The sequence below is a fragment of the Megalops cyprinoides genome, chromosome 10 (assembly GCF_013368585.1).
Source record: "Megalops cyprinoides isolate fMegCyp1 chromosome 10, fMegCyp1.pri, whole genome shotgun sequence".
Lineage (NCBI taxonomy): Eukaryota > Metazoa > Chordata > Actinopteri > Elopiformes > Megalopidae > Megalops > Megalops cyprinoides.
This window is the reverse complement of record NC_050592.1, coordinates 34634758-34651223: the sequence shown is the minus strand read 5'-3', so window position 1 is coordinate 34651223 and position 16466 is coordinate 34634758. Positions and strand designations below refer to the sequence as shown.

Genomic DNA, 16466 nt, shown 5'->3' with positions numbered 1-16466 from the left:
GACCGCCATTTCCCTCCTGCCTATTGTCACAAGCTAATCGGCCAAAAGTCTGAGGCGGAGGATCAGTGTGCCGCAGACCCGGCAAGGGCGGTCATGTCTGACACACATAGCAACATTCTCACATAAAACCCTTATCCTACACAGATGGATGTCTCCTTTCCGTGGCAATGCCATTCTCTCTGATCACCCTAGTGTAGCCATAGATCCCCCCCCATTGAAAAGCACTGTTGTATACCTTTATCAGACACAGGCTGCTGATGTTGGGGCCAGTCAAGCATAAAAATAATCATTATGCTTGACAAATGTTACTGACATTATCGCTGCAGATGTGAGACCTGTTTGTAGCATTCACCAATAAGCCTATATCTATCAGCCTGTTTGTAGCAGTCAGATATAAGCCTGTAGCTATCACCCTGTTTGTAGCCGTCAACCATCAGCCTGTAGCTATTAGCTGAAGGCTACAAACAGGTTATCAGCCTGTTGCTATCAGCCTCTTTGTAGGTGTACAGGCTGGCCATGTGTCAGGGTGACAGGGGGGTTAGCGGTCTCTGGAAGAGACGGCAGTCTGACTCACCTTTCAAGGACTCGTCCACCACCTCCACCACCCGATCGATCTGCTGCACCTGTAACAGAGGAGAGGACACACCGCTGAGGACAAAGGACCACACCCCATCACACCAACCTCTGGCCCTGCTCTTTTACCCAGAGTTCCCTGGGGTCTGGGTGGCCACCACTGAAAGCCTAACCATAGATAGGCTGGAACTCCAGGGATTTGATGATTACTTCCATTCCTCTGGCAAAGTGCCATGTCATTAATGTCACCCTCAAACCAAATCCCAATCACCTCTTCTGCTGAGCTGTACTCAAGGACATTCCTCATAGCCTTACTGAAGAACTGTCTTCTGAATGACACCTGTGTGTCTGTGTGTGAGTATGTATAAGAGTCTGTCTGTGGAGAGTGTGAATGTCTGTGTGTGTCTGTCTGTATGTCACTAGTGTAACTGTGTGTCTTTGTATGCACATTTGTGTGTGTGTGTGTGTGTGTGTGTGTGTGTGTGTGTGGACGTGAGTGTGTGCGTGTGCATGTGCCATGAAGACATGAACGTATCGTGATGCAGACTTGTGAAAACCAGTGCTGAGGCGTAACCCATATTAAAAGAGATCTCTGAAGTTTTTATTGCAGCCTAAAAAAACACTTTCCACAGGCAAAGGCTACAAAGACAAATGCCTGATCGGGGTGGTGGAGAGATTTCAGGTTTCAGAATGCACACTCAATAGTTACACACAGTTTACACTTTCGACCTGCATTTTCCCAGATGCACGTCCAGTAATGTCTCCCACCTCTATAGCACAAAACAGTCCCTATGTGATACCAAGCCTACTAACTGCCATTATTGTCTTTCTTTTAATGTTCCATCACAAAGACAATCATAGCACTTTGTAGTCTCAGTTCATAAAGAATATCAGTCAGGTGTGACGTCTGCTCTCAAGTTATACTCTATGCAGGCTGGAAAAAGCAAGTCCTTCATTGTGCGAGCTATGTTCATGTTTATAAATATGGAAGTCACTGAATGGATGATTATTTCCCGACAGCTTCAGTATTGTAATTATCAGGATTATTAGGCGATTAAAGACCCCGACGATAGAGGAGTAAACCATTATGGCTTTAATTGCTTTCTTATGGGGCAGAGGCAGCAACTGTGAAAGAGGTTCCACAGACAGGCTCGTGTGATGGATTCTGATGACGTGCGCCCGTTGTCACGGAGACTGAACTCGCGCCCCGAGGTCGAACGCTCAATTCGCCTCAAGGTTGAGGCGGGGGAGTGTGCGCCATCCCTCTCCGCCGGGCCCACAGCAGAAAAACCGCACTGAGATGCCTGCATCTTGGTCCCACCCCCTGTATGGCTGCGCTGTTAGCATCCTGAGTTGGGAGGCTGATGTGCCGATTGTCCAATCAAGCGTTTACTGAAATAACATGCAGGTGCAATTACATGCTTGGGTTTTTGTCCATATTTGTGTGCCAGGTGTAGAGATTACTGGTAGGTTTTCAATACCACCCAAAACCACTCGAGACAGGGAGCTGCAACTCCTTCTGGTGATGCAAATGAGTTCATAATTTAGACATAACTTTAGGGAAAAGCTGCAGAAATGTCTTCTCATCCCTGAACTTATTTCAATCATGATTATGATATCCCAGCGTTCTGATCATAGATCAAACTGATGTATAATACGCTGTCCTAAAGAAACGCAGTAAAAGTGTCTGAGAAAACTAGACAAGGACCTCTGAGCAACCAGCTTTCAGTCTGCTTGGCAAGTGAGCAATGCAGGGAGTTTTAATTGCCTTAAAAGCTTGTTCAAAAACATAACACGTTAAGACCAAACACGTTGGAGCCGCAGTCAGGGGATTGAGCATGCAGCGCGCTAATGCACGTGCGCATTTTTCACATGAGAGGAATCGTCTCTAATTGGAATCTTTACATTATGTTAAAAGGATCAAATGCTTCCTTAAATCCTTCCAGTAACTGAGGGAAAAGGAAAATGTGAAAACTCTTCTTTCAGTGCTGGAATTTCCCCGCCTCCAAGAGCAGGGAAAACAGGTCAGATGGTCCAGGGGTGTGAGGGCAATGATTCGGACCTGCATATGCAAGAGCAGACCCATTCCTTTAACACGCTCTGAAACCACAGATTCTGCCGTTTAAATGATTCAGCCGTTCATCTGTGGACCTCTCTTGTGGTTGATGTTTACAGGTTTAATGTAAAGATCTGATATAAACCATGCTGCATATTGTTTGCATTTTTATTGACCCTGATAATGTGTTTCTTAAACCATCAAAAAGCAAGTGGCTTCTGAACACAACTGTAAAGGTTATTATAAAATTTCAAAAACACCTGGGCGGCATAATTACTTCGATTTGCAAAAAAATGCAGTAGTATATAACATACACCCCCCGTTGAGTATCTCTAATGTGGTGTGGTGCCCGTATTAAACCAATACGCATTCCATAGCTACGGGAAACAACGTCAATACAAAAGGTAATGCAACAACAAAACCAGAGAGCGACAGGATATTGGCAACGGTGGCTCCAACAACACACCCGCTAAGCTATAAGTTACATCAAAGTTATGCACTGACAACTGCAAACAATAAAAGCGAATGGGAGAAAACAGACACCAGAACAGGCTTCAAGATGGGAAAGAGAAAAACATTTTACCACCAGCCTGACATGAAAGGCGAGAATGTATGGAAGAAATGGCTCCCGCCGCTGTGCGATTTCTGCATGGGGACCGGGAGATTGTAAAATCTGATCTATTAAGGAAAATAAGTATCAGTTGTGCTCAGCACCCCCGCCATTAAATATGGGGCGCAGCCAGCGTCCTCCTCCTGCCCTGGAAGCCATTTCTCTTCCGTTGCCGTGGGCACCGTGCAGCAAGTGCCCGTCGGCAGAAAGGCCACTGGGGCAGCTGCAGTGTGCACGAGCGAACAGGAATAAAAATCAATTTTCCCCTAATGGGACAGCAATCTCCGTCCACTATGAACAGCAGGCTGTTAAGATCATCCACTCCGGCTCCCTGTTGCAAATTCACTTTAACCTGGAGCATGGCTGTAATAAAACAGAGTTAGCATTTAGATCTCATTCAGATGGAAGAGGTAACAGGGAGCAAGTCATTCTGCTGAAGTGGCAGATCAGGCATTTGTCTTTGCAGCCTTTGCCTGGGTGGAATAAAAACATCTCTCAGTTCTTAGGAGAGTTATCAAATCTCCATTTTCACTTGTAATATTTGTCTTGCACTGATAACTAATAACATCTTTTCTACGTGCATGTTTTGCTTATGACATCGTTTTTTTCAGATAGCTTCATGCCTGCTAATGTATGGTTAACAGAAAAGAAAACTGCCAGGTAGAAGATCACAATGACTGGCATTCTCCATAATTTTGGACAAATTATACGACCAAGTTTTTCAAACTAGACAACTCCTTGACTACCAACCTAGCCCGGTTACTTCCCGCACCACAGCCTGGTGGCCTAATTGGTTCTACGTGTCTGAATAAAGCATCGCCGGGCAGCCAATCCATACAGGCGCGGACCAGGGCCCAGCTCTCTCTGCCAGCGGGGCGCAAGTCAGCGTGAGGCCGCTGCCATTTGGACCTGCCGGCACTCCTGCGGCCGACCCGCTGCGTTCGGAGATGAGCAGCCGGCGTTCCAATCCCCGTCCCCTCTCATCACGGCCACCCCGCGGCTCCGGGATCAATGCGCTTTTCAGGGAGACTGTGCTTAACTGTCTGCAGACCTCCTTTTAGCTTCATTTAAAAGCAGCCGCGGCGGCCCGCTGGGACAGTGTTTCTTTATAGCGCTCGCCCCTGTCGCCAGGCCTAGGCTGATGTGACATTTACCTTCACTTTCTCCAAGTGGACGCGCGGGTCGGGCCGAGGCGAGAGACCCAGGCTCTATTTTTATCGGTAGAATGACTACAGAAGGATCCGGGGAGAGTGGTTTTTACTGGAAATCGAAGCCAAAATGTATTTGGGTTTTCTGTTGGGAATACACCGCTGGCAGAGTCTGCGAGAGTCGGTGTAGTTGCGGAGCAGAGATAAATCATGGCACCTTGATGGGATTGTTTTCAAAGCACCGTTTCCATTTGCGTCTCGGTGGGAGAAGGCATGCAGCACTCCGCACAACTACCGGAACGCTTATGCTGAAACAATGACCTAAGGTTTTCCTGTGTGTGCACGTGTGCGTGTGTGTGCGTGTGTGTGTGTGTGTGTGTGTGTGAGTGCGCGCGCATGCGCGCATGAAGAGGTTTCTAAAACAAGGATTAAAAAAAACTAAAAATGCAGGTAACTGAAAACACAGGCATGTCTTCGGATTCTAAAATACCTACTCTCATAAATTCAGCCTCATTAAAAAAGCCTTTATCCCCATGACGGACAACAGGACGAGGGACAGGGTCAATCCAGGGAAAAAATTTGCTTCCTATATTTTACAGCATGTGACATGAGAAGTGCTTGTTAGACTTATAATCACATTCAAATGTATAAAACCAACTGCCTAAACAATGAATCTAAATCTCTCCTAATGTACAGTAAGGCAAAATTAAACAAAAATTATGCATGGATCTCTCCAGAGAAACGTGCACATTTAGCATGTGCATTAAAAGTAAATATAATGCTTATTTTAATTCGTTTCTTTCATTTTTGTTTTATGTTAATAATATATGGCCAGTATTCTGACTCAGATCACTGTATTTATTATTCAGCCTGTCTCCTTAATAAACACGAATCGCATGCATTAACTGAAATACTATATCATGAATAATGTAATTACACTCAATAAACAAGTCTGTTCATGTCATATTTAAACATCTATGAACAATTCATGATATTCAATGCCTATGACGTTTTGCCATGGGCTACAGTAAAACAGCTGGTGAATTCATTATGATGTGCTTGGGAGTCTCATTTTGCATGTAGCATAATGCATTGATTGTTCTAATATATCCTTGAACCCTTCAGTACACAGAGAAGCACAGCATTACAGCTGGAATGTGCAGAACTGTGATCCATTCACAAGGCTTCCATGACCCCCTGACTGTTGCGAGAAAAAGACCCTTGCTGGTTTCACACCACCACTTACACTGGTGCCTATCATTTGTTTGATACATCATCCAAAACAGATCTAATCAAGAAGGTCAACTAAAAAATACCACATGTCCAGTTAAGCATTTCTCAGCGGGAGGTAAAAGGTAGAACAAACATGCTAAATTTCACGCTAAGATAACAAGGTCACAGTGTGGCATAGGTTGCTGGTGCGATAACCCTTAATATCCAGCTGTATAAATGGGTAGTATGCAAAAACTGTAAGTCGCTCTGGATAAGACCACCTGTTCTTGACAATAAATGGCAATACTGTAATGTAATGTGACATACTTTATACATCTAAATGGGCACAATTGGTGTAAATGGGCTGGTAACATCTCACCTGTACGTCAACAGGGCAACAGCAGAAACTGCACGGGAAAGGCTGGTGTGCCAAATCTCTGCGGGAAAGATGAGGAGCAAGCGCCTGTTCGGAGGCCCCATGACATGCCACTCACCCCAATGATGCTCAGTCCTTTCAGGTAGTCCATCCTGGGCTGGGCCTGGGGGACGCACCCTGCCACCACCACCACCTTCTCCTGTTCGCGAGCTTTCCTGCAAAAACACAGAGAAAGGCATGAATCTGTGCATGTGGGCACAGTCCTAAAGGGTAGGCATCCAGATGCAAAGGTTGCCAGTTGAATTCCCCAGTGGGGCACCGCTGTGGCACCTTAGGGCAGGGTACTTTACCTAAAGTACGTCAGTAAATATCCAGCTTAGCATAATGTGTAAACATTGCAAGCTATGCAAGTTTCTCTTGATAACTGTGCCCACTAAGCAATTGTAATGTAATGTAGGGATGGTGAAGAACCAGATCATTGATTGCTTTAAGATGCCACTGAAACTGTAGGATACACAAGGCTTCATGATACCACTGTATCTATGTGGAGTACAACACATATACATCACCACATAGCACTGTAGGGCTGTAATGGATATTGGAGAGCAAATTTCCCATCCATACACAGGCACATTCATATGGGTCTCTGTGCTGCTGAAGCACTGCTGATTGCATTTCTGTCTATACAGCTCAGTGTTGATTTCTGTCAGTTCAGAAGCAGCGATGATCACATTTCTGTCTATACACCTCAGTGTCGATTTCTGCCAGTTCAGAAGCAGCGATGATCACATTTCTGCCTATACAGCATCACATTTCTGTCTATACAGCTCAGTGTCGATGTCTGTTAGTTCATAAGCATTGATGATCACATTTCTGCCTATACAGCATCACATTTCTGTCTATACAGCTCAGTGTCGATGTCTGTCAGTTCATAAGCATTGATGATCACATTTCTGCCTATACAGCATCACATTTCTGTCTATACAGCTCAGTGTTGATTTCTGTCAGTTCAGAAGCAGTGATGATCACATTTCTGTCTATACAGCATCACATTTCTGTCTATACAGCTCAGTGTCGATGTCTGTCAGTTCAGAAGCAGTGATGATCACATTTCTGTCTATACAGCATCACATTTCTGTCTATACAGCTCAGTGTCGATTTCTGTCAGTTCAGAAGCAGTGATGATCACATTTCTGTCTATACAGCATCACATTTCTGTCTATACAGCATCACATTTCTGTCTATACAGCTCAGTGTCGATTTCTGTCAGTTCAGAAGCAGTGATGATCACATTTCTGTCTATACAGCTCAGTGTTGATTTCTGTCAGTTCAGAAGCAGTGATGATCGCGTTGAAAAGTGCAGCAGAGCACTGGGGGGCAACGACTTGCATTTCTGTACCAAACGACAAAGAACAGAGCAGAGCCCTCTGAAGGGGGGCTGACAGCCAAAAGCTGATGCTGAACTTTAATAAAATATGAGCTAAAGCTGCTGTGTTATGGCTGATGGCTCTGGTGGGCCACACAGCATATGCCGAAATAAAACAAGTCCATTGTTCACAAACCGTTAGACCTCAGAGGCTCGTAGAATTTGGTTTTTACAGCCTCCACTACAAAGACTGAGGAACATCCCCTCATCGATATGAAGTCAGTTTTCCCAAAAACCCAGAGGCAGGTTAACACGTTTCCCAGGGTTTCCTCATTTAGAGGTACGATAAAATGGAACATGAGATTTGAGACATTTAGCCCTTCAATATTTAATGAAAAGGATTTCAGACAGAACGAAGTTTAAGGAAAAATGTGTTTTGGAAGGGAGGCAATGTATCAAGAAATGAAGGTATTTATGAACAGATAAGACACAAGAGGCCCCTAGAACAGCATGGGGGGAAATGCAGTAATATTACAGCACCATAACCAAACACTGAAACATCCCCTCCTCTGTGCAAAGCAACGCATGCCAGTAAAAAGACAGAACAGCAGTAGGGAGAACACTATAGCAATATCAATGCATATAGTGTATTGATAAGGGGAAGGACATAATTGTTGTTCGTTCAATTCCCAGGTGGGCTACTGTATCCTTGGGCAAGGTGCTAAACCCATACTGCCATAGTGAAAATCCAGCTGTACATGTAATCTTGTACATGTAAACTATGTCAGTCACTCTGCATAAGAGCATCTACTAAGCTCATGTAATGCAAAAAAAATATGCAATGCAATATCAAACAATATGATACAACATCCACACAACAAGCAATGAAGCATTCTGACCATGTTTTACTGAACACAACAAGGCAGTGTGCTTTGCCTCAGCGTTCAAGCAGCAATAGGCTCTGTGCACACGACACCAGTCTCTCACCACAGCTCTCATGTCTCTGAAGCCACTGTAAGAAAGAGATATTGACCTTACACCCCATAAAATGCAAAAAAGCCTTGGTTGTGTACTGGAGGTTGAGACTGCATTATGGGTGATGAATGCCAAACAGCAAAACCGAGAATGCAGTTTTGCCCAAAAAGCCTAACCCTGGCCACTGCCTGTGTGTTTATAACGAAGTACGCTATGCTGTCCGAGACATTACATTGTGGGCGCCTGCTTGCCCATGCAGTTCAGCCCAATGTGGAGGAGAGGCTGTTTCCATAGCCAGATAAAGGAATGCCATTTAGAGTCTCTAGTTGCCCCCGTTTGGACAATCTACTAAATTCATTTAATCAGTGCCAGTGATGAAAGCAAAAAGTCATACAGAATAATGCAGATGGTCACTGGGGCCTATAGAATATGGTGCAGCACAAGTGTTGAGCAGTTCAAAGCTCACTCACAAACATAGAAGAATTTGGCTATATGATATGCTCAGCTTCAACAATATACAGTCCTCTTCCGCCACAAGGTTAAAATAGTCAGCTTTATACATTTAAGACATTTTGTCCAGATTGCATAAGTCAAGATCAAGGCACAGAAACGCACGCACTGCCAAGGTAAGAATCATATATGTACAGATCTTCCATGTCATGTCCATCTTGTCACCATAACTCCATTTGGCGTTAACGGCACCCCAGGCTGCATGTGTGGACGCCGGTCGCAGGGACCTGACCCCCCCACCCCCACCCCTCCTTCAGTTAGAAGGCACAGCTGAAGTGCTGAACCAGGCAGTCAGGCCCCGCAGAACTGAACTGAGTTCAAGACGTCTCCACCTGATCTCCGTGGACATCTGCTCGTGTCCGGGTCACTGGTGTGCAGTCAGGCTCGAACAAATCCCAGGCTCTCGGCCTCAGTTGGAGGGGGGGCTCAAATGAACACTATTGGCTTCTCCACCCCCCCGGGGTGTCTCAGCCGCGACTCACAGGCGCGCTTGATTCACTGTGTCACTACGGGCGGGGGCTGGGGTGCATTAGGGTGCCTCGTTTGTCAGGAATCCTCTGCATTATGCAGGCGTGCCGAGCTCACGAAGGGCAGAGTGCTGCACAATGAGCCCTCTTTTCAGAAAAAAAAAAATAAGACGTGTCACTGCTGAGTCGAGCAGGATTTTATGTGACTCTTCCCGACGCTCCAACCTCTGGAGAATTTCTGAGCGCGTCACATTAGTGAGGCAGGAGGCGGCAGAAACGCAGTTTCAGTCCGCTGAGCTCAAAAACGATGCTTATTACTGCTTGTGTATTCCTCTGAAGGCCCCCTCTGCAACCATAAGAGGATCTCATCAGGCGACTGTCTGTTTTTCACTACAAAGGTGCTCCTGGGTGTACAGAAATATGCATCCTGGCAATGGCGCTTGATATCCCTCCAACACCATCACACAGTTGTGATGCACCAACAAGAGGAGGAAAAATGTGGCCATATGAACATATCCTGAAATAATCTAACAGCACCCCACTGAGGGAGTAAAACTAGGCCTAAAAAGACTGCCCAAGGGTAATTGTTTCTGTTATTGGTCACTCTGACTAAACAAAGTGTGGTTTGCATTCATAATCACTGACAATCTACCTTACCTCTTGCAGATGCAAAAAGTTAAGGGCCTATTATGACAGTGAAGAGGATACGGTTTTCTCATTGCTGCATTTTCCTTCCAGACATACTCTCAAACCCAGGTGAGGTTCAGAGGCAGTGCAGTTTCCGCTCCTCAAAGCAGACTCCTCCTGAATGATCTCTCACACCACGCTGGCTCCCAGTCACCCGGCCCTCTCTCAGCCTTATGCTCGGCCCACAGCACGTGGCATATGGAGGGCCAGACATAAGGACTCACCCCGCGTCCCTCAGCCGTGGACCAGCCTGTCAAAACACCCAGTGGGGCACATCTGACTCCGGAGACATCGCTTCAGCCCCAGGCGCTCTTCAATGGTCCCACACTCCTCCCCTTCCTGAACCACACACTCTGATCAGTCACTACCGCAGAGGCCGTCTGCACTACCCCTCATACCCACATACAGCACAACTCCAACATACTGCCTTAACTGCACTGTTTTTTATTGTTTATTGGGTTTGTATTTTTGGCAGGGACGATACTGTGTTTTTGTGACAAACACCTTGAGGTTTAGCTTATATTAAAGATATCATGGGTGTTTTACGCCTGAATAAAATTCCTTAGGACTGGCTGTTGAAGTGATGTAGAGATGGTGGAGTGGAGTTTTTTTTTTTGGGCTGGCGGGCGCACAGCTCACCCCGCGTGAGCTGTGAGCTGTGACCGGGTAAAATCTCAGGGGGTCCGCAGAGGCCAAAAGGAAAGCGTAGGCCATGCTGAAACCCGCGGAGAGATCGCCAAAGATCCGTGCTTTGAAAGGACCACAAGGTCTCAATTCAAATCAGGGAGGGGCAAGATTATATGGTAAAAATGTATCTTACTGGCCAGCAGGTGGGGAATAGCAGCACTGGACTCTGCATCATCCAGACTGGCTACACTGTCAGCTTGGGGTATACTGAAGTATCACACAGGCCTGCATTCTGCTCTGTGGGTATCAATGGCTCTATGCAGGTTTTCTCCAAGGGTCATGAAATTGGACCCTAGTGCAAGTAAATAATTTGTCTGCTTGTTAAAACTCCTCACCCGGACAGGCTCCCACCTCACTTGTAGTCTCCAAAGCCTACCATAAAGCATGGGTCTGTTCTCAACCAGCCCTGTAAAACTCAACCATGGGGCCAAAACTGCTCACAGCTCAGCAAGCACCAGGCTTTGGGCTTCCTCGTTACTGCGGCCCTGGTAAACCCTCCTCTCCAAAAGCCTGCATATCCTGCGTATAGGAAGGAAAGGTAAGCTCTAGAGAACACGTCTTCAATAGCGCAAAGCAGAGAGGGGGGAAAAAGCTTGATAAAGAGGGAGGACTTATAGGGGGAGTTTCAAGGTAAATCTGGGGTTGGGGTGAAATAGTTACCCCCCAGTAAAAGTTCAGCTGGTTTTCCTTCAGGATTACTCCATGGTTTCCAGGATCAGACAGCTTATTTCCTCCATTTGGAAAGACAGGTATTCCCCTCATGTTGTAATGGTTTCTGCCACGCGTCTCCCTCTGTGAGCCACGGCTTGCTGTCTCATGGCACTGCCGAAGGATACTGTCCGTATCGCCATGGAAATCAAATCTCTGCAGCATCTTCAGCTGCCAGCAAACATCAACCCCCTGCCTCACTCCTGGAGCTGCGCTGTGAGTCCGCTGTGAGGGAGGCTTCATGTCATGTGTCATGTCGCATCATCTGCCAGAATGGAGGATGGTAAAAGGAGATGGTAAAAGCTGCTTTGACAGATATTTCTGCCTATTTCCACAAGTCTTCTCACTATTGCACCGTTTCTCTCTTAAATAAATCCGTGTTTCCATTACATGAGGATCTGCTTGTTTTAAAATGCACTCCACTGGTCCCAAGGATCAGCTAAAGCACACTCCACCAAGGACATTCACCACGAGCGTCACTGGCCTCTAGCATTACGTCTGCAACTGCAGTTCTAACTGAAGGCCAACAGCACACAATGACACCAGAATTGTTATACCAGCAAGCCTTAAGTTCCTAAGGGTATTTACAAACACCACATCATTAATAGGTAATACAGGAAGACCTAAACAGCATCCAAAAGTGGGCAGATACCTGGCAGATGACATTCAATTTAACTAAATGTAAAGTCTTGCATGTGGGAAATAAGAACCTTAGACAAGACTACTTCATGGGGAGAAAAAAACTAGAATGTGCTCAATTTGAAAAAGACTTGGGAGTAATAGTTGACCCAAGCTTAACAGGATCTAGGCAGTGTGCTGTAGTAGTAAAAAAGGGCAACAGGATGTTGGGATATATAGCTATTGATTATAAATCTAAAGAGGTTATATTAAAATTATACAATGCTTTAGTCAGACCTCACTTGGAATACTGTGTGCAGCTCTGCGCACTGCACTATAAGAAAGATACTGAGGTTCTCGAAAAAGTTCAAAGAAGGGCAACTAAATTAGTTCCGGGCATGAAATATAAAAGCTACGAGGAAAGACTCAAGTCACTTAACCTATTTAGACTTAGTGAGAGGAGACTTAAGGGTGATCTAATAAGAGGCTTTTAAATTTGTAAAAGGACTCAGTAAGGTTAACTATTACAGATTTTTTAGGGTAAATTCAATCTGTAGAACAAGGGGACATAAATGGAAACTAGTGAAGAGTAAGTTCCGCACTGACATAAGGAAGTATTATTTCACAGAGAGTTATCAATACGTGGAATAGATTGCCAGGTCATGTAGTTGAGGCAGAGACCCTTGCTGTGTTCAAGTCCAGACTTGATGCAGTTTTGGATTCTCTTTAACTGAAATGGCAAGCTTAGTTGGGCCGAATGGCCTGTTCTCGTCATAATATGTTCTTATGTTCTTATGTTCATTCACTTCCTCTCAGGCTAGAGGAAGAACAGGGCCAAGGGTTGTTTGGTCCGACTACACTCGGCCCCCGAGCCTATGCTCTTGCACTGCATTAAATGTTCACAATCATAACCAAACTATATGAGTTCAAAGCACGACACTTTTCCCACAGGTGGCTTTAGACTACTATAACTCTGACAGAAGGAATCAGGATGATTAATGAAAATGTTGTTCTCAGTATGTTTCTGAGAACACCCCAGAATGGGAGTACAGCTCTCTGGTAAAGAGAACCACCCGAAATGGCATCCCACACTGCAGAGTAAGGCTCCTGGAGAGGAACAAATGGGTGACAATGGGAAACCCTGGATCTTCTGACATCACCCTAGCTGGAGCTATCCACCCCCACTCCCACCACTGCACAGACTGGAAGAGGATACACTGTTTGCAGAGCTTTAAGACTTTGTACATTCATTCTTTAATAAAGTCACTGAATGCATTGTGACACCATATGTGAATTGTGTACTGTATATAAAATGACCCTGCTTTGTTCAGTGCTCTCACTGTCTAGAATGCTTCTCCTATGAGACGCCAGGTACTGTATACATCATGTGCTAACTGACACCCTTATCCAGAGCTTATATTATTGCGTATTATTCACACAGACAGCTGGATGTTTAGTGATAAAATAATACTTCAACTGCAGTGATGGATTTCTCCAATTAAGTCCACATCATTATGAGACATTGTCTGAAAATACATATTTGAGGTAATACTGACTTGCTCTGGCAGTTCATAAAGCCGAAGCTGAAGCCCAAATAAATAAATGAAGTGTAAATCCCTTAAAGTCATTTACACAGAAATGCAGTGCCTTTCCAATGATTTGCGAGTGTGTGAGCATGTCTGTGTGTGTTAGTATCTGAGTATGTAAGCATGTGACTGTGTGTGTGAGTATAAATAAGGGAGACTGTATGTGTATGGGTGTGTGAGTGTGTGTGTGCTGTGTGTGAGAGAGAAAGAGAGAGAGAGAGAGAGTGAGAGTGAGAGACAGAGTGTGTGTGTGTGTGTACTTGTGTATGTGTGATTAAGCATGTGTTAGTGAGCAAGTGAGTGTGTGAGTGAACATGTACACGTGCATGCATGAGTGTGTGTATGTGTGTGTGTGTGCGCGCAAGTGAGAGTGTGACACACAATCCTACCTCAACACGTGAAAAGCACTTTGACTGTTGAAATGAGCACAAAAAATGAAGTCATTTTAAAAAGGAACTATGCAGGGAAAGGCCATCTGATCTGCCATGTGTCACAAGTTAGGACTGAAATCACCAAAAATTCAGACAAATGCTCGAAACATCGAGCTCTCCGACAGACGCAGTTCAGAGAACAGGCAGGCAGCCAAGCACTGTGAGTGCTGAGGGAGTAGAGAACACACATGGTACAGTAGCAGCAAGTGGGTTCAGAGCCAGGTACACGGTGTGGGCCTGTGTGTGTGCTTTTTAGCAAGAGACACAGAGAGACAGAGAAGTAAGTCTCGCTGCATCTCTCCAAACAAACCTGACCTAGTTGTTCTGTAGCTGGGGTGCTGTGGTGTGTTTACAGTACAGGTAGAGCCGCCTTCAATAACAAACACAACACTATAAGTCTTGTGATCGATCATCCTTCTGAGATTCTAGCAGCCTGCGGGATAATAAAATATTTCAAAGAGAGACGTAAATATTTTAATTTCAACTGCTGCGTGCTTCTTCCATGGCCAGTTGAGAATCTTCAACAAGTTATGCATAAAAAAAAGCCTGGACCTCATTAGACCTGTGAAAGTGGTTTCTTTTTCCTGTTGTAGCAGTTTTTTGTTGTTTTGTTTTGGTTTTCCATGGCCAACATTCCGTGAGAGAAAAAACTCAGATTCAAATCATTTCAGGTTCAGAATTATTTCAAATATTTACTGTGACAACTTTTCCCGTGGGTAAGTTCGTGGGCGCAGAAACACCGCGCTGAAGGTGATATCTATCGGAAAGCGCCTGGAGTCACAGTGACATAATTGTTGTGGAGGCAGGCAGGCCTGATAGAATGTCTATGCTGGGAAAACACTACCTTCTGAACAGTCAAAACACTGTCATGTAAGAGACATAAACAAATAAAAGTTCCTTGCACGCAACAAACATGCGAGCAGGATAGGCCTTCATAAATATTTGCCAACTGCCATTTTATCAGGGGAAGAATGCCTTGGAATGAGAAACGGCACCACCGGGCTGTGTTTGAAAGGGCAGCTATTGTATCAGGCACCATGTATATGGGTAAATAAATCATATTGTTTTATGGAGCTCAGACAGGTGTTTTTTGTACATAAAAAGTTGACACACTGCTGTTTTTGGCTGGCTTTAAAAACACAATATAGAAGAGAGAAGCTCTGAGATCAGAATAAAGAGGGCATTTTCTCCTGGCAAAAAGGAAAAAAGAAACAAAAACAAACCAGCATGACCTTACAGCACATGGGAGCTTTTCTCGGCTTCCTTTGGCTTTAACTGCCGGCGCGGCAAGGCGAAATTATTCTAAAGACCCAGCTAACCGTCACATGGGGAGTTGTGAGGGTGGAAAGGTGATGTTTACATCCCCATCTGTGGCTCCTGTTTAATGATATCCCAGGCACTTCAAGGGAGTCTCAGAACTGTGTCTACTGGAGCGGTAATTAGTGGAGGGGGCTGTGATTTACAGCTCCGGGCACCCCTCCGGGGCTCCTCTTGCAGTTTTGGAGCAGGTCGAGAGGAAAAGCGTGGGGAGACTGTCGAGCAGACAGAGAGAGAGGAAAGTCACCTGCGTGTACCTGGGACAGGGCAACGTGCTGACAGTGCAAGTTCTCCCAGGAATTCACTGCCACCTGGCTGAGGCCCTTTCCTTATGAACGAGCCATGAGCACTGTAAACCATTGCCATTTAAAACCAAAAATAAAATAGCAATGCACTCTGACTGGCCATTCATCATAATCGCTCAGTCTTCCCTCACTCCCAAAGTAATTTAGTGATACAATATTTGACATGGGGAAAATAGAGAGGTGTATGTATCTACAGTGCCCTCTGCATTCATCCATACCCATAAGCAAACAGGAACAAAAGACAACAGAAAAAATGCACATAACCTATATATAATGAATTTATTGCAGAAAACCTTTACTCACACCCCTGTAGTTGCATTTTATAAATCCTTCTCTGGAAGGAATTACACTGGACTACATGCTATGTTCTATGAGATTCTGGCATAAATGGGATATTTTAACCATTGCAGAAATGGTCTTGGTCCTTTGGATCTTTTGGCTTTCATTGGTGAACTGCTTTGAGATTAAACTATGGTTTGTCTGGAGGTCTGGAGATCCACACATGTCCATCTGCCACCCTCACACACCTATCATCGTAATGCATCTCCAGTGCAATTATGAAACCTTCAGGTAACAAACACTCAATACAGCACTACCACTCTACCATTCGACAGGTGGGCCATCACATTGAGGCACAGGACACAAAAGTGGACCGAACGTCTTCTGTACTGCATAACAGGTGGATAATGACTTAACAAACCTTTTATGGGCTACAGCCTAGTTTACCAAGAGGCTTTCACACAAGTGGTTTTATGATTAAAAAGGGCAGAAGACCTACCAATATTAAGGGCTGTCTGTTCCTATACACTCCAGCCATAAGGAGTGGATTATGAA

General features: G+C 45.0%; 1 protein-coding gene across 1 annotated transcript in view; it reads right to left on the bottom strand.

Annotated features, from left to right (window-relative positions):
• Positions 1 to 16466, bottom strand: part of cdkal1 (CDK5 regulatory subunit associated protein 1-like 1) — a 315495-nt gene that overhangs the window by 220433 nt on the left and 78596 nt on the right. Inside the window, exons 5-6 of the mRNA XM_036537880.1 lie at positions 6094 to 6190; positions 575 to 623 (exon numbers count right to left, since the gene is read on the bottom strand). Coding sequence (XP_036393773.1) covers positions 575 to 623; positions 6094 to 6190 — 146 coding nt within the window. The remainder of the gene's footprint in view (positions 1 to 574; positions 624 to 6093; positions 6191 to 16466) is intronic.